Raw genomic sequence first — 18,657 nt, forward strand, 5'->3', positions numbered from 1 at the left:
TATTAAACATACTCCCAAAATAAGGTAACAGTTGAGTTGGCCATGTGTTACACTTGATGAATTGGAAAGACTTGGAAATAGTGATTGACTAATAAAATCCTTATAAGCATCAGATGTTAGCTACTGATTGCTTCTAATATATTGAGAGTAGATTTACTTATTTGACCCTGGAGTGGCATGGCTTCTGCAAGAGATTTTGGAAGCAGGGAGCAAATTACTTGGTGTGGGAAAGCACTTTGTTTATCTGTAACAAGGACTCACAGTGGTAGATCCACAGGGGTAGCATTTTTGCAATCAGCTTCCAAATTTTGTGTTAGAAAGTGGCACTAAACCTGTAACTATCCAGTGCTCTATTTCATGCTAAATGCACACAATATGTACTTTTTATGAGGACTTCAAAATAATAAGATGGAAAAGTGAGAAGGAGAAACTGACTGATTTGTCCATCCTTAATTGGAAGGAGGGAAAGAGAAGTGATCTCACAGAGGTGTTCAAGGGGGGGGGGGATTCCAGGCAGAAAGAGGAGCAAGGGAGAAGGAAACCTCTGGGTGATGGGGGTTGATCAAGACTGGGAGAAATAAATTTCATGGGCCAAAATAGAGCAGGATAGGATCGCAGAGAGATAAAGGAGGGAAGGCCATGGAGAGGGGAGCTTGGAAAGGAAAGAAGGATTATGTGCTTGCTATGTAAGCAAACATGAAGATATTGTAGGCATATAAAGAAGGAAGTCATGGGATAAATTATTTTGGTAGCAGAGAACTATGGTGTTTCCAGGTGACCCATTTATTGAACATTCATTGTTTGCAGGGAGGTTAAGATAATTGGCTATTTAATGAGCATTCGTTCCAATTTGTTTGCAGACAGGCTAGATGATTTTTTGTCAAAACAAGTGGTGTCTCCTATGTTCCAACACATTTCTCCCTCACTTTCTTCATTGCAAGAAGCCTGATCTTTTGGGGAAGTGGGTTTATTGCGCAAGACCTTGCAATCCACTATTCATTGTGCAACCTGAATTTTGCATGCAGAAGATCCCGAGCTCAATTCCCAGCATCCCCCAGTAAGGCTGGGAGGGACCCTTGCCTGAAATCCTGGTTTAGATCGACCAATGGTCCGTCTAGGCACTATCTGTTCTATGTGATATATGAGATTTTCTCCATTAAAGGAGGCAAATCAGTGACAAAATAACTTACTGACTCCTATGGAAAAGGGCTTATGCAAATCCCAGCTGGTTTCCGTTTTGGAAATGTGTTTGATTTTTCTTGAGCAGAAAAGTATGCAGAAATAGTAAATGCAAAACACACACACTGCATTCCTCTTACCACCCTTCTGGCAGTCTTTTCTGCTTAACATAAAAAGCCCATGTGTGCAACTGAAAGAGGGCAGAATTATTGCGTCTTGTCCCCCAAGAGGCTCTGGCTTGCATCACAGCCAATCTCTTGGTTTTTAAATGATGTCAGCAACTTTGCTGCTTTTCAAATTAGAAAAGAAATCCTAGCAGAGTACTCATCTTTCTGTGTCCTGATTTTCCTTTTGAAGTATTCTGCTTGAAAATCCTGGTGATGCGTAAAGGAAAAAAAATTATGAGATCCAAGGGGAGACCTTAACCATAAACCAGGATTCAGATAACACTAAAGCAAACCTTGGTTTAGCTGCTACACCACTCTGAGCTAAAAAGACCAGAGAGGAAGAGTGTAAGTGCAAGCATATTTGAGTCACCTTGGTAAACCATGGTTTGGCTGATCATTGTTTTTGTCAAGAATAATGGAAAGAGATAGAGATTTTAAGAATTACAGGCTCTGATAATCTACAGAAGCTTGTAATTAAAAAATTGAATTTCTTCTAATGGGAAGAGGCAATGATATAAAGTGCAGCTCTTAAAGAAGACTTTGAATGTATTTGTAGGTAGCAGGGCTTCAGTCAGAAGCATAGTATTGGCCTGCTTAAGATGCTGAGCAATTTCAGAATGAAGCATAATTCTGCACAGAAAGAGTAATCACACATCTTTGCAGGGGTTTTCTGCATTATCCATCCTTCAGCTGCAACAGAGCACTGGGCCTGGACACCTTTAGAAGTGGGGTAAGAAAGGGGGTGTTCAGCAAGGGAAACCTTGATGCAAATGATCTCTGCTGAAAATTCCCTCCACAACTGAGGTTGCCACTGGAACACACCCTCTGAACTAGGCCTGGGTTTCTGAGATACTACACAAGCACAAGAGTAAGTATGGCTAGGATTCCTGAGAAGCAAAGCTTCCCATTTTTATTTTTATTTTTATTTTTGAGAGAGAGAGAGAGAGAGAGAGAGAGAGAGAGAGAGAACGCAAGCAAGGCTCAGTCCTGGTACTTACCTGGAAGTCCTATTGAATTCACTGGAACTTGTGATCAAACACACTGAAGACTGCAAGTTATTCACCCCTGTAGTTACCAAGAGGCATGAAATCACATGACCTGGCCATGTTTACTGAAAGTTGGTGGGATACCTGAGTAAGATCATGCCTGGCTGGGAACAGAGAGCTTCAGTGCTGCTGCACTGCTGCACTGCTGAGCCTCCCTTCCAATGACGAGCAGACCCAGGATTAATGAGACAGTTTTGTAAACACTGCAGAATGCATTTATGTGAAATAGGAGATATTATGCAAATGCACTTGTGCATAATTTATACAGGTTAAAGAATTAAGTTTTTCTTGGTACAGAAATGTTGTTTTCTTTTTTTAGGGCAGAGTGCAAAGAATATTGTTTTTATTTTACAGTTGACCTGCATCAGTTGGGGATTGTGGCCACTGGGACTGGTAGGGCAGCAGGAAGAGAGGTCAATAGTAGGGGGAGCTGGAGCCAATGACAGACAGAGCCATTTGCTTCTTTGTAAGTAAGGAGGGAAGCAGTTGGGGGCTGGCTGATGGCAGTCTCAAGTTGGTGGGGCAATGCCCCATTTGCTGATTTTGATCAGCCTCCACTGCAAAGCATACTGTCCACGTTCCACAACAATGGGCTGTGTGTATCTTCAGCAGAATCACATGATAAAGCGTATCTTGGACTGTGCCTCCTGAAGCTATAGATTGGGAGGGGGGAGGGGTTGGCATGCCTTAACACTCTACCATACAAGGTAAAAACAAAACACAAAACAAGACGACTAGCACCAGAACAAGTCATCCTTGCTTTTTCTATAATGAGCTACTTTTCTTTGTGCAGGAAGTTTTGTTTTTGCTTGTGGGGTGTAACCATGTAATACTCTGTCTAAACAGGAAATATTGTCAATCTTAATATTTACAGTATTGCCCTTTAAAAAAATATTACCGTTGGTTTCTTTGAATATGTAAATGAAACAGAAAGATGGGATTACTTTTTGAATGCTAAGGTTAGAGACAATATTTCACAGAATGCAATAAAGACTGCTAAATAAATATTTAACCATATGTACATTTTTTTCAAAGATCCTCTGAAATAGCTAGTGGCAGAGTTTAATCCCCTTGTTGACACTTGTAAAGATGATACAAATTTGGGATGTGAATTTTTTTAAAAAAAAAACCACTGGAAAAATTGCAAAGCATATGGATGTTAAATTTACATTGCCATCCATATACTTTATGGCAGCTCTCTGAACTATAAGTTTTTTGTTTTGTTTTGTTTTGCTGCGGCAATTGCACTGTATAATTCTCTTGAAGTTTTAGAAAAACAAGATGACTGAGGGGGACGGGATAATGATTTGTAATTTTTATAGACCTCTATTCCCAACTCTGTTAGTTGGAGATGCCTCATTTCCCTACATTTCCATCCTCCTTAAGGGACAAAACAAGTCTGATTCCCACCCACCCACCCACCCCAAACCAAATTAAAGCTCACTTGGTAATTTATGCAAGCTGATCTATTTGCACTATTTACCTCACTTACATAATTTGGATTTTTGGGTTGCAGAGTTCAGATTTATTTATTGCTTGCAAACTTGAGCTTCTGGCAGAGTCAGTGCCGAAGACCCCCAACTCAGGAGGATTCCCACTGAGAACAAGCCCTGGACAATGGCACCCTGCATTGTCACCTGTCTTTTGCTCTGGCCCAGAGGTGATGGGCAAGCAAGCAATGAAGGAGGTATCCGCTGCCCGCCCACTCTTTGCCTCTGCCAGGCAAGAAGGCAGTAACAGAGAGATGAAGCAGAGGAGCAGCAGCAGCTGGCAACCATGGCAGCAATGGAGTAGACTCACTAGGGGACCACTGAGGGTGCCTTTCCCAAGAGCCCCTCCCCCAAAACCCTCCAGAAGCCAGCACTGGTTTCTGGCCTTATGAAGTGTGCTCTTGTGAAATTCCACCATCATTTTCAGTGCTTGGCAATTCAGATATCAGCAGAACAGCCCTGGCTGGAAGAACTAAATGCAGGCTTGTAAATAGCCGCTGGGCTGGTGGTCTCCTGTGGCCAGCTTTGTTGCCAGGCGACCGAATAGCAATGCATTACAAGAAACAAACTCTTTTCCTTTAGGCTACATTTCACTATATATGCAATCCAATATATACTTACTTGGGAGTAAGACCTGTTTAGCTTGAATGGGGTTTACATCTGAGTAAATATGCATAGGCTCGCACTATTATTTGGTCATACATAGGCAGGCTGGCAACCAATTTACTTATTTTTTGTGTCTTAATAACTTGGTGCTCTTATTTGCAAGTCGGTCGGAAATAATCTGTCATCCGCTCTATGGTCTGAACGAGGCTGAGGAAGCACCGACCTCTTTGCTAGGAGAGGATGAAACTCCCCCCAGTGTGAAGGACAAAGAGGCTACACTGCATTTACCTCTGCCAGAAAGCAGCTATCTCAGATTACAGTATATACATGCAGCTCCTTTTTATATTTATTATATTATATAAAAAACAACTCTAGGCTGACAGAAAAGATGATTAATTTGAAGGTACATCAATTTTCCTCCCAGTGCTAGGCTGACAGAGTAGGGTCAGGAAATAGGTAAAATGTTCTGTTTCACTGGACCATCTTTCCATGTGAAATGCTGCAAGCTTTCGAGCTTACACAACTTTCATCTAGGCATACAGAGTAAACAGCACAGTCTGTTGTAGATTCAGATGGATAGCTGCTGGCTTAATCTGCCATTCAAAAAACAAAGGAAGTCTTCAGCTTGGCTATTTGGGGGTGGGAAGCAGACTGGAAAGACATTGATGGAGCACACAGATATATACATATATATATATATACACACATATATACACAGTCACGGAAATTTAAACCTTGTCTAGAAGAAAGGGCTAGAATGGCTATTTTATTTTCAGTAAGGGCGACTGCATGTGCAGTTTTACAGAGGACAGTCCTGTCCTGTCCAAATCCAGTTTAAAGATAAAGTGCCAAAAGATGGGGGGAGCAAGAGGGGGCATTGAAATTCCCTGTTAACCCCAGTTGGCATCTGAACAATTGATCTTACAATCATCATGGCCAACTCCCAGCATCTCCAGGCTGGGAATATTTCCTCTCTGAAGCCCCAAAGAGCCCCTGCTGGCCAGGACAGACAGAACTGAGTAGCTGGACCCAGTGGCCTGACTCAGCCAGCATAAGGCAGCTTCCGATGCCAACAGAGCTCACCACTGGGGAGGCAGGGCAGGGATCTTTGCGTCCCCCAAAAAGCACACACCCCCCCCCCGGCAAGAATAGTTCTTGATCACTGCTTATGGTGGCATTGCTCCATACTGGTATTTCTTTCTCAGTGCTGACTGCTCTTGTTTGGTTTTGTTTTTCACTTTGCATTCAAACGAGAGAGAATACATGAAGCTGAGCAGCTGCCACAAAATGTGACCAGTTGGCTAAACCTGATAATCACATAGCAAGGTCATTCTAAAACAGGGGTGGAAAAGCTACCACTCTACAGATGCTGCTGCACTGCAATCCCCATCAGCCTCAGGTACCATGGGCGATGGTGGGAACTGCAGTCCAACAATATCTGGAGGGACAGACATGCCGTATCCCTGATGTGAAAGAATCTTGCTGTGCAGCTCCTCAGTCAAGTCAGGATCTTGTGACTTGATGAACCAACAGGGACCTCAGTTCCTGTATACAACTTCTGTTCCAACCTATACTTCTCATTTGAAGCAACTTGTCCATCAAAATGCATCACCTTGCCTACGTTCCTGCCTTGGTTCTTATATGGCCAGCCATTACCTGACCACCATCCCATCTTCTGATCTTACCTCTTCCTCCTCCATCCCTTGGGCCTTGTTTACCTGATCCTGTGCCTGACCTCCAGCCTATTTCACCTTTGACTGTCCTGCTAGAGTAAGATCCTGGCTGCAGCCTGCCAGAAAGTTTTCCTTCTCCTTTCCCTCACCCCTATAATGGTTAGAAAAGCAGCTTGCAAGTGCCTCTGGTCTCAGCCCACTTCACCCCAAATAAACACCACCAGACAGGGAGCTTTGACTGTGTCCAGCACTGCCATGCTTCCATTGGAATCACACCCAAGGACTTCTTTGGAGAGCAGCCCCAGGTGCCGGACCCGACAGATGCAAAGCATCTACTCTACCACATCTGATGCTCGGCATGGACAGGACCCTGGGTTCTATGCTAGGACCTCCAGTCTCCCTATCTGCCTGAGACTGCAGGGTGCCCTTCCAGTCCACAATACTAGACTATATGCTGACTCACCATTGAGTTATTTAATTTACACCCTGTCTTTTGACCCAGGCCAGCTCACAATCAGACACCATACGATACAATAAAACCAGTTTCAACCACAACACTCAATCTAAAACAAAATAAAATCACTTTTAATCGCAGCAGAATACAGCAGTGGGAACAGCGCACACATCAATTGTAAACTGATTCATCTGGCAGTCACAGTCATCAAAGGCTGGTTCAGGAATCCATGTTCATCCCTTGATGACTGTATCATTGAGCAACAACTAGCCCATATAGATAGATCTAATACCACAAACAGAGCATTTGATTCACTTGGCATTGCCTCTAAGTACAGTGCCTTTTGGTGGAGGCAATTCGGTCAGCTGCTGGTCATGTAGTCGCTTATTTATTTCAGCAGATTTATGCCTTGCTCCCCTATTGTAGAAGCAAAGAGTATACATCTGCATAAATGAAAAAGTGGAATGCTTTACAGGTTTCCTCTGAAACAGAACCTATTAAGTTGTGGTTGTTAATATTACTATAGTATTACTTTTTTTATACACTGCTTATATTCAAAAATGGCTTCAAAATAGTTTACAAATATAAAATCAATACATAATTAAAATACACAATAAGAAATCCATTGGGCATTAAAACATCCTTAACACTTGGGGGGCATTATTGTTTGTGTTACATATTTTTGTATTTTTATACTGTAAACCTCCCTGTGATACACTATACAAATTCAATTAGTAAGTAAAATATACAATAAAGCAAACAATAAAAAGCATAACAAAACAGGTAAAAAAAACCTTCTAAAACAATAAAATCAGAAGTTCATATCTGGAGAATGCTTGCCTAAAAAGGTATGTTTTCAATGGAACTTACTCCCAGTTAGCAGAAATACGACTACAGCTTAAATAATTAAGAACAGAAAAATCAAAATATGAATGTGTGTGAAACAGCCCCAAGTGAATAGTAATCAAGTGTTGTAACATGAATGCACAAACCAGCTCTTAATGTAATAGTATTGCAGCATGTGATCAGACTGTTCTGCTGCTACTAACTGATTCCACAAGACTGTAAAAATCTAAATGACTTTTCACCATTTCCAGATAAGCACTGAATGAAACAGAATGGGCCAGTGCCGGAGCAGTATTTCTGGTTTCAAATTAAATTCACCTCCAGTTTCTCTTGCAATAGCAGAATAAGATGACATGGGGTGAACCGGCTGTAAGAGGGGAAGGATTATTTAAGGTTCAAAACCTGGAACGTGGCACAGGGCACTCTGCCAGCATTGGTACTCTTTGGGCAGCAGAGCTGAGCAGGCTATAGTCTCTGTTGACAAGTTTTCACATTTTTGTCCTTGGTGGTGACAATTATGTCTTCAAAATATGCTTTGGGTGGGTCTTTGTTAAAGACAAAGCCCCTCCAGAAATTGTTGGGCCAGTCTCTGAAAAATGTTGTTGTGCTAGTTTAATGTTTGGAAGGCATTTAAAAAATAGCATAAATCTGCATTTCTGGGATCAGAACTAATGCTTTTTGGGGATTCAGCAGTATAGGTAGAGATGAGCAACAGAAGCATTTGTCATGGATGCAACCTTGCAATAAAATTATTATATGTCAGGGATGTGTATACCTGTGAAGAGATCCAAGATTTAGAACCTGAAAGCCAAAGTGAGAGCATTTGGGTCAAAATTAAGGGAGAGAAGAATAACAGTGACCTCATTGTGGGAGTTTACTATAGATCCCCAAGCCAAACGGAGGACATAGATGATGCCTTCCTGGAACAGATGGCCAAGCATGCAAAAGGAAGGGAGATAGTAGTAATGGGGGACTTCAATTACCCGGATATTTGTTGGATGTCAAACTCAGCCAAGAGCATAAGGTCAAACAGATTCCTCACTGGCCTTGCAGACAACTTCATTCTCCAGAAAGTGGGAGAAGCAACAAGAGGAACAGCCATTTTAGATCTGGTCCTAACCAATGCTGATGACCTGGTTAGTGGGGTAGAAGTGGAAGGATCATTAGGCGCGAGTGATCATGCTCTTCTGAAGTTTACTATACAGCGGAAAGGAGCAGCCAAGCATACTAGGACTCAATTTCTTGACTTTAAGAAAGCCGACTTCATAAAACTTAGGGAAGTGCTGGGTGAGATCCCATGGACAGTAATACTAAAAGGAAAGGGAGTTCATGATGGCTGGGAGTTTGTTAAGAGGGAGATAGTAAAAGCACAACTTCAGGCAATACCAATGAGACGGAAACATGGAAGGTGCCTAAAGAAGCCAGGGTGGCTATCTAAAGAACTTCTAACCGAGTTAAGATTAAAAAAGGATGTGTACAAAAAATGGAAAAGGGGGGAAACCACCAAAGAGGAATTCAAACAAATAGCCAGCACATGTAGACACAAAGTCAGAAAAGCTAAGGCACAGAATGAACTCAGGCTTGCTAGAAAGGTTAAAAGCAACAAAAAAGGCTTTTATGGGTATGTTCGTAGCAAAAGGAAGAACAAAGAAACAGTGGGGTCACTCAGAGGAGAAGATGGAGAAATGCAAACAGGGGACACAGAAAGGGCTGAACTCCTCAATGCCTTCTTTGCCTCAGTCTTCTCCGATAAAGAAAACAATGCCCGACCTGAAGAATTTGGAGGAAATGATTCAGCAGAGGAAACACAGCCCAGAATAACTAAGGAGATAGTACAAGAATACTTGGCTAGTTTAGATGTATTCAAGTCTCCAGGGCCAGATGAACTGCATCCAAGAGTATTAAAAGAACTGGCAGATGTGATCTCAGAACCACTGGCAGTCATCTTTGAGAATTCCTGGAGAACAGGTGAAGTCCCGGCAGACTGGAGGAGGGCAAATGTTGTCCCTATTTTCAAAAAGGGGAAAAGAGAGGACCCAAATAATTACCGCCCAGTCAGTCTGACATCAATACCAGGGAAGATTCTGGAGCAGATCATTAAGCAAACAGTCTGTGAGCACCTAGAAAGGAATGCTGTGATCACCAATAGTCAGAATGGATTTCTGAAAAATAAGTCATGTCAGACTAACCTGATTTCGTTTTATGACAGAATTACAAGCCTGGTAGATGAAGGGAACGCAGTGGATGTAGTCTACCTTGATTTCAGCAAGACATTTGACAAGGTGCCCCATGATATTCTTGTAAAGAAGCTGGTAAAATGCGGTCTTGACTATGCTACCACTCAGTGGATTTGTAACTGGCTGACTGACCGGACCCAAAGGGTGCTCATCAATGGTTCCTCTTCATCCTGGAGAAGAGTGACTAGTGGGGTGCCACAGGGTTCTGTCTTGGGCCCGGTCTTATTCAAGGGAGAAAGGTTGTTTTCTGCTGCTCCAGAGAAGCGGACACGGAGCAATGGATCCAAACTACAAGAAAGAAGATTCCACCTAAACATTAGGAAGAACTTCCTGACAGTAAGAGCTGTTCGACAGTGGAATTTGCTGCCAAGGAGTGTGGTGGAGTCTCCTTCTTTGGAGGTCTTTAAGCAGAGGCTTGACAACCATATGTCAGGAGTTCTCTGATGGTGTTTCCTGCTTGGCAGGGGGTTGGACTCGATGGCCCTTGTGGTCTCTTCCAACTCTATGATTCTATGATTCTATTCTAACATCTTTATCAACGACTTGGAGGATGGACTCAAGGGCATCCTGATCAAATTTGCAGATGACACCAAACTGGGAGGGGTGGCTAACACCCCAGAGGACAGGATCACACTTCAAAATGACCTTGACAGATTAGAGAACTGGGCCAAAACAAACAAGATGAACTTTAACAGGGAGAAATGTAAAGTATTGCACTTGGGGAAAAAAAATGAGAGGCACAAATACAAGATGGGTGACACCTGGCTTGAGAGCAGTACATGTGAAAAGGATCTAGGAGTCTTGGTTGACCACAAACTTGACATGAGCCAACAGTGTGACGCGGCAGCTAAAAAAGCCAATGCAATTCTGGGCTGCATCAATAGGAGTATAGCATCTAGATCAAGGGAAGTAATAGTGCCACTGTATTCTGCTCTGGTCAGACCTCACCTGGAGTACTGTGTCCAGTTCTGGGCACCACAGTTCAAGAAGGACACTGACAAACTGGAACGTGTCCAGAGGAGGGCAACCAAAATGGTCAAAGGCCTGGAAACAATGCCTTATGAGGAACGGCTAAGGGAGCTGGGCATGTTTAGCCTGGAGAAGAGGAGGTTAAGGGGTGATATGATAGCCATGTTCAAATATATAAAAGGATGTCACATAGAGGAGGGAGAAAGGTTGTTTTCTGCTGCTCCAGAGAAGCGGACACGGAGCAATGGATCCAAACTACAAGAAAGAAGATTCCACCTAAACATTAGGAAGAACTTCCTGACAGTAAGAGCTGTTCGACAGTGGAATTTGCTGCCAAGGAGTGTGGTGGAGTCTCCTTCTTTGGAGGTCTTTAAGCAGAGGCTTGACAACCATATGTCAGGAGTGCTCTGATGGTGTTTCCTGCTTGGCAGGGGGTTGGACTCGATGGCCCTTGTGGTCTCTTCCAACTCTATGATTCTATGATTCTATTATTATTATTATTATTATTATTATTATTATTATTAATACCCCACCCACTCCAGACGGCTTCCAGCTGAATATAAAACATAATAAAACATCAAATGTTGAAGTTTTACTGAGAGTAGCAGGCAAATTCTTACACGCACATTGAAACACAACACACACACACCTCTACAACCAAGTAATGTAAGCCAGAGTCCATGAAAACACTGTTTACCTTCCTGCCGCAACAGTACCTGTTTATCAACTTGCACTGGTGTGCTTTCGAACTGCTAGATTGGCAGAAGCTGGGACAGAGCAGCAGGATTTGAACCACTGACCTTCCAATCTGCAAGCCCAAGAGGCTCAGTGGTTTAGACCACAGCGCCACCCATGTCTCATGCCATGTCAGTGGGACTTCCTCCCAACCTAGGTGTGGCCAGTTTCTGCCCTGTTTTGCTTTTCAAAAGAATTATTTTCCCTTAGGTTAAATGATGAGCTGGTTTTAAATCATGTAACTGTTTATTGGTTTTACTTGGAATGTTGGATTAGGAATTATTTTATGGTTCTCTTCTCAGTGCATCTTTTTTATACCTGCTTTTGTTCTTTATGTTGTTATCGTTTGGTTGTTGGCATCTGTCTGTCTTGAGAGACAATAGCATGCGCCTCTGGGGGTGAAGTCAAACTGCCGTGTTAGAAGCACCGAAGTGACCTCCCTGGGGCGCAAGCCTGGGCAGTGGGTTGGAGGTCTTGGGCTGCCCAGGCAGCAAGACCCCCTTCTTGGCCTCGCTAATGGGGTCTGGAGGAAAGCAGAGCAAGATGCCTAGCACCATTTGGCTACAGGAGTTGCCCCCAGGAAGCACGCAAGGCGCAATCCAGCCACCTAGGGACTCCACTCCAGACTTCTGTAGGGTTTACTCCTGAACCTTTTGTTTTCCCGAAGATAACCCCACAAGGCAGCAGAGGTTTAGGATCAAAGTTTTCCTTCTCCTAGATGGGCTACCTTCTCAGATTGACGAGTCCCATCTGCCCCTATATTAATTGTAAATTGTGTGTAATCCTGCATGGTAAGTCAATGTAACTATCCTCCACATGCAGACATTTCCCCCTCTATTGTTCGTTATGCCAATGGTATTACTTATATAGTGCAGGGAACCTTTGACCCACCAGGTGTTGCTGAACTACAACTCCCATCAGCCCTGGCAAGCATGGTATGATGAAAATTGTAGTTCAGCACCATATGGAGAGCCAAAGGTTCCCCCTACCTGCCCTAAGGATCCTACAAAGAGTACATTTTCACAAGAGTGGAAACTACAAAAGGAGACAAGCTAAGAGCGAGGGAATAGCTGCATGGGAAGATGGGGCTTGTGAAGTTCACCACAAGTGGGTGGCTCCTGGCTGCTTCCCTGCAACATACACAAATCAAAAGAGGACAAGAATAGAGACAAGGTTCTATTTCCCACATTTTACTTTACAAGCTCATAGTTCACAATTGTTCTCTCTCCCCACTTCAGCACCCTGAAATCCACAATTTAAGCTTCCAGCTTAAAATACACATGGCTTTCTGTTGTCTTGGATCTTCAGATGACGGGTGGTATACAAATATAATAAAGTAATCTTTAATGACAGATGTTATTTACTATATGGCTTTTTAAAAGAACCTCAAGCTTGCTGGAGAATTAGGCATTCCCAAATCTTGAGCTAGGAAAGGGTGGAAGAGGTAAAATTGGCTCCTGAGATATAAAAAGGCAAGTAGGAAAACCATGTGGGATTATATATATATGAACTGAGGAATTGCCTAGTTGCATCTCAGACATTATGATATGCCATCTCTCCGTTCCCATCCCTATCTGGTCCTCAGATCTTGCCTAGCCCTGAATTATTTGGAAGTCTTCCCTGGCTTATCTCAGTAAGATACCCAGCATCCCTCAGCCTGGGTTTAAGTCTGCCAGAACAGATCAGGACTCTGCTGGAAATGAGCAAGTGGGCAATGCAGGCCTCTGTGCAAGAGATCTGGCCTGGGCCTCTCATCCTCTTTGCTGACACAGGGGAAATGAAAGGGCTACGCGGACAGGATGTTCCTTCACTTCCCAGGACGCAGGTCCTGGCATTTCACAGCAGTGCCATGTGCTCTTAAAGGGAACCTATGCAGATGTGAGAAGCTTTGTGAGAGCTCATATTAAATGGAAATAAGAGCATCTGTAAGCCAGCAGGCACCTGGCAGGGGGGGAATGACTTCCTGGTTCTCATTATGCGCCATTTTACAATCAGGGAACGTATTATTGCATTCATTCAGATTTATTTCATCTGCATAACAGTATTAGCATATGCTGATGTACAAAGCCAAAATCCTCCTGTCTCTGAGCAGTGGCTCTTCTTGAAGCTGCTTTAAATGTTGGGCTGTGTCTTAAATTCAACCCTGACCTCACCTTCGCCAAAAATCTGATTGATTTTTTTTGGGGGGGGGGTGGATCACAGAATGTTCCCAGTGTTGTAAACACATGACCAGGCCTTCTCTTGAAAAGAAAGGAGAAGAGTGGTTTTCAGAGCAGGCACAAATCAATTTTTAACATGCACAACATGTGCATTATTTATAATTCTGTGCATTTTCCCCTTCTGGTGTGAATTGGTGGAAAGTCTTCTCCTCTGGCTGCATTGAAAGAGTCTAGTGAATTTCTATCGCATAGGCAGCTTTTTTGAGACTTGAGCTGTATTTACAAACCAAATGAGAATAGGGTGAATTTTACCACCACTCTGTGTGTTTCTGTTGTGATTATAGGCACAGGTTTTTCCTGAGAAGTGAGTTGTTATCGCAATTCCCACTTTGACCTCACTCATTTCTCAATGAGTCAGCTGCTTAGCTTGTGCCAAGCAGGTGCACCTTATCATCAATATCCTTCAGTATTTCCAAGGCCGGTCAATCTCTTAACAACAATCTCTCTAGACTTCTAGTGATGAAAAAAAGGCTGGTGTTTCCTGTTCTCAACTGTGAAGTAATTTCAGCACCTACAGTCGTGGACAGCAAACAGCTCTTCACCTTCCTGCCCATGCATACAAACCCCATTTTAAAAAGCCTCTTCTTTTATACAGACCTCAAAGACACACATGCCAGATGACACTCACTGACCCTGGTTCTATATGCAAAATAGCTATAATTGATTAGATTCAGCACACCACATCTACACAAATGCTTTTTAAAAGAGGGGAGGCAACACCACACCCACACCCTCATTATCATCCTTTAATTCTCTTTAGTATGGCCTCCAAAACTGAAGCAGCCATTGTGTATACACAGGATTGACACATACATACAAACACGCATGCAACATCATGCCACTGTCGATACAGCGACCAACAGCTGACACTCCAGCCTGAGGCTAGAGGTAGCCATTGGCATGAAACTCCCTCTTGAGGTGGTGATCCAAGATATCAGATAGTCTCCCCCAACAAAAACGCATCGTATCTCCTAGTTTGCATACTCCAGTTTAATTCAATGTGCACATATACAAGAGGGGGCAGGGCCATTTCGCACAGTATGGGGCTGTTCTTGGGTATGCCAAAGATGTGAAGTATATCTCTAAACATGTAAAGCAACAAGTACATGTTTACAAACACACACTGTCACTCCAGTAGGCTTTTCAGCGTTCAGCTCTTGCCTGCAGAATGTACATCCCATGGCAAATCTGGCTCTCTGTGTGATTGTACTGGGTGGCATTCTCTGCCAGCACAGTGGCTAATAAAGGCGCTACCCCACTAAGAGAGGTAACCAGATCAGGGGGAGGAAGCTGGAGATCTCATATCCCGGGCTCTTCATTCACTTATTCAGTGGCAGGTGACTAGGCTGATATTTCCCAAGGAGAAGAGCTTCCCCACCCGCAAACAAGAAGCTCTGCAAACGCCTTCCCTTTTGCTGACACCAACCGCCCTCCCTTAGCTACCAGGCAAACCTCTCATTCATCCATCCATCCTCCTGCATATCCATCAGCCATCATCTCATCTTCCCCCACCAGCGCCGCCGCACACACCCCACCCTCCTCCTCCCAAGCCTGCTCCCCCCCCCCCACCTCCGCTCTCGGCTGCTCCAACCCCTAGAAAACCTCCTCCAGAAGAACCCAACCACCAATACATCCATCCCCTCTCTCACGCCCCTTCCTCGGGGAGCTCTGGCACTCCCGGTCGAAAGAGCCCCACATTGTCTCTCTCCTGACGCCGCTACTAAACGCTCCCTATCCTGTTTCCCACGCACGCACCCGCAAGCCAAGAAGCCCCTCAGCTTTCCTGTGCCCCCTCCCTTGGGTCCAGAAGAGCCGCTGCCCCTCCCTTGCCTCGGCCGTCCCTGGGATGGCCCCGGGGCGCAAAACAGCTCTCCTGCCCGGCTCTGCAGCAGCTTGGTCCTAGCAAGAAAACCTCTCCTCCTCCTCCTCCGCCAGATCTGCCAAGCCCGGAAAGAGGTCCGGCCAGCATCCTCCACCCCACTCCTGGACCAGAGCCAGCAAATCAAGCAACGCCACCCTGGAAGAAAGGCAGGAGCCCCGCCAGCCGGCAGAGCTGGGAGCCTGGCGAGGGCGCACCGAGGAAGGACTCACCAAACATCTGAATGTGCCCTTTGGTGATGGGGTTGAAGCTGCCGCAGGCCAGGAGGATAACGTGAGTCTTGGTGGTCTCGGTCATGGTGCCGCCGCCTCGCTCGCTCTCCTTTCTTGTGTGTCTCAATGGGTCTGCAGAGGGAGGAAGGCTGCGCGCTCCCCGACGCAAGCAGCGCCCCTCCCCTCTGCGCTTAACGCATTGCGCGCCAGGCGGGAGTTGCTCGCTTCCCCAGGCCTCTCAGAGGAAGCCGGAGCTCTGGGAGAGGCAGCACCGCTGCCTGAAGCAGCCCTCTTAACTTACTTTCTTTTCATAGCAGCATCGAGGTGGAAGGGACCCCGAGGGTCATCTAGTCCAACCCCTGCAACACAGCAATCTCAACACAGGGTTGCGTGCCGGATTACCAAACAGGCAGAGTAGGCCTATGGGCCCCAAGCCTTTTCGGGGCCCTGTGACAACGGATCAAAATAAAATTGATCTTGAAATAAATTTGCTTTATTAAAATGGTTGGTTGGTAAAATCAAAAACATATTAGGAGATCATTTGCAAGCCCTGCCTCACCCCCACCTCGAGAGTTTGACTGCCTAGGGGCCTCAACAGGGTTTAACCTGGCACTAACGTGGTCCCCATTCCGTCTGAAACCAGACTGCACCCTGCTCAGCTTTGCCAATGTGCTAGCAGTTTTATTGCTGCACCAATGGCTTGTCAAGTGTCATATTTTAGACACTACAGAAGCACACAGTTCTAGAGGTGCTGTGTCTCTCTCTGTGTGTATCTTACCTATAAGATCTAGTGGTGATGGAAGACAAGAGAAGAGGAGATGGGCACGAATTTAAGCCAATCAACAACAACCTTCATTACACTATTGTCGGGTTATACCTCAATCAGGTGATTTGTTCAGGCTGTATCACTTTAAACTGCTGGTGCAGACTCATATTCTTTTAATGTTCTTAACATCAGCAATAATCATCAGCTCAGTTGGCTAGCGTGTGGTGCTCATAATGGCAAGGTTGCAGGTTCAATCTTTGTATGGCTGAATATCCCTGCATTTCAGGGGGTTGGACTAGATGTTCCTCAGGGTCCCTTCCAACTCTACGATTGTATGATTCTATGAAAATCTCTACACATAGAAAACAAGCCCGTCATGGAGATGATGAGATAGGGATGGCTGGTGCTGAGTTTTCTTTGTGGAATTAATTCTTTTTTTCCTTTTGGGGGGGCAGCATTCTGCCATGCAAATTCTTACCTGTAACACACACACAGGTTCCTCTCCTCAGAGAGTACTGGTCTTAAAATTAAGGGGGGGGGATCTTGGATTGGATTCTGAAAGAGGAACTCCTTTGTTTTGCAGATAAGCAGTTGAGGCTGAGACAGGGGGAGGGGGCAGCTAGTGAGTCACAGCAGAGGGAAGATTTGAAATGGGTACTTCTGCCTCTGCTCAAAAACCCAAATCCCTACACACCACTGTAGCCTGTTGCATATTAATAACTTCCCCTTTTGTTGTCACTTCCTGACACCCTTAGTCTAGGCCAGGGATGGGGAACCCTTCTTCTGCCAAGGGCCGCAGTCCCTTTCGGTATTTCTCAAACTTGGGTCCCCAGCTGTTGCTGGCCTACAACTCCCATCATCCATAGCTCATGGGACCAGCAGTGAGGGATGATGGGAGTTGTAATCCAGCAGCTAGAGAACCATGTCTGAGAAATTCTGAGAACTGTTGAGGACCACATCTTGGTAGCTTCGTTGGACTGAAGCTGGTGGTGGGTGGTTCCAGAGTCAAAAATGTCTCTCTTTCATACACCTCCCTTTCTCTCTCCCCCTCCCTCCCCATTTGCCACCCACATCTGCATGCACACTTGTGTGATTTAGCATTTAATCCTGAGTTCCCCAATGCTGTGTCCATAGTCACCACAACTCCCTCAGACACACACCTTGGCACTTGTCTAGGCCCACTAATCCTCCCAATTGGTGTGGTTGTTTTTTAATTGAGGTGGTTTTGCTATTGGGGGTTGTTTGGTGGGAGGCTTTGTTTATTTTGAGGGGTAGTGTTGCCTGCTTTTTCATCTGTACTTTGACCTTGCTGGGGGGGCAGGTATTTGAGCATCACCAGCTTTTTTCCTGTGAAATGGACATATTGTGGTGCCCACAATGAGGTGCTGGTACTCATACATTGGTAAAAGTGCCAGCATAAAAAAGCTACTGCGGACTGCAAAAGAAGTGGTGCTGTCGGTACAGACACACCCAAGAAAGCCCTGGAAAATCTCCAGAAACTTTTTATTATCCCAGCTTGCTTTTGATTGGTTATTGTTATGCTATTTAAGAACTTTTAAATCTGCTGCTATTTTAGAGAGAGAGAGATAAAGATTTACACTTTGGAACTTCCATGCTGTTTTGCATTGGTCTGTTGTAACCTGCCTTCAGATTGTGGGGGTATACCTCCCCTCTAAGGGATGCGGGTGGCGCTGCAGTCTAAACCACAGAACCTAGGGCTTGACCAGGAAGCTGTACGCCAGCTCCCTCGGCCAGTAAAGAGACATGAGCGCCGCAACCCCAGAGTCGTGCGGTAAAGAGACCCCGACTGTTAGGTCCAGTCGCACACGACTCTGGGGTTGCGGCGCTCATCTCGCTTTATTGGCCGAGGGAGCCGGCGTACAGCTTCCAGGTCATGTGCCCAGCATGACTAAGCCGCTTCTGGCAAACCGGAGCAGCGCACGGAAATGCCGTTTACCTTCCCGCCGGAGCGGTACCTATTTATCTACTTGGACTTTGACGTGCTTTCGTTGGCAGGAGCAGGGACCGAGCAACGGGAGCTCACCCCGTCACGGGGATTCGAACCGCCGACCTTCTGATCGGCAAGTCCTAGGCTCTGTGGTTTAACCTACAGTGCCACCCGCGTCCCTTTACCTTACTTCCCCTCTAAAAAGCAGGCTAGAAATCCAATGATAATAAT

General features: G+C 44.9%; 1 protein-coding gene across 1 annotated transcript in view; it reads right to left on the bottom strand.

Annotated features, from left to right (window-relative positions):
- NMNAT2 (nicotinamide nucleotide adenylyltransferase 2) overlaps positions 1 to 15,863 on the bottom strand; it is a 66,960-nt gene extending 51,097 nt beyond the window's left edge. Inside the window, exon 1 of the mRNA XM_083446544.1 lies at positions 15,713 to 15,863. Coding sequence (XP_083302670.1) covers positions 15,713 to 15,797 — 85 coding nt within the window. The 5' untranslated portion in view covers positions 15,798 to 15,863. The remainder of the gene's footprint in view (positions 1 to 15,712) is intronic.
- Positions 15,864 to 18,657: the final 2,794 nt, after the last annotated feature.

This window comes from Podarcis tiliguerta, assembly GCF_965153285.1.
Source record: "Podarcis tiliguerta genome assembly, chromosome: 6".
Taxonomy (NCBI): domain Eukaryota; kingdom Metazoa; phylum Chordata; class Lepidosauria; order Squamata; family Lacertidae; genus Podarcis; species Podarcis tiliguerta.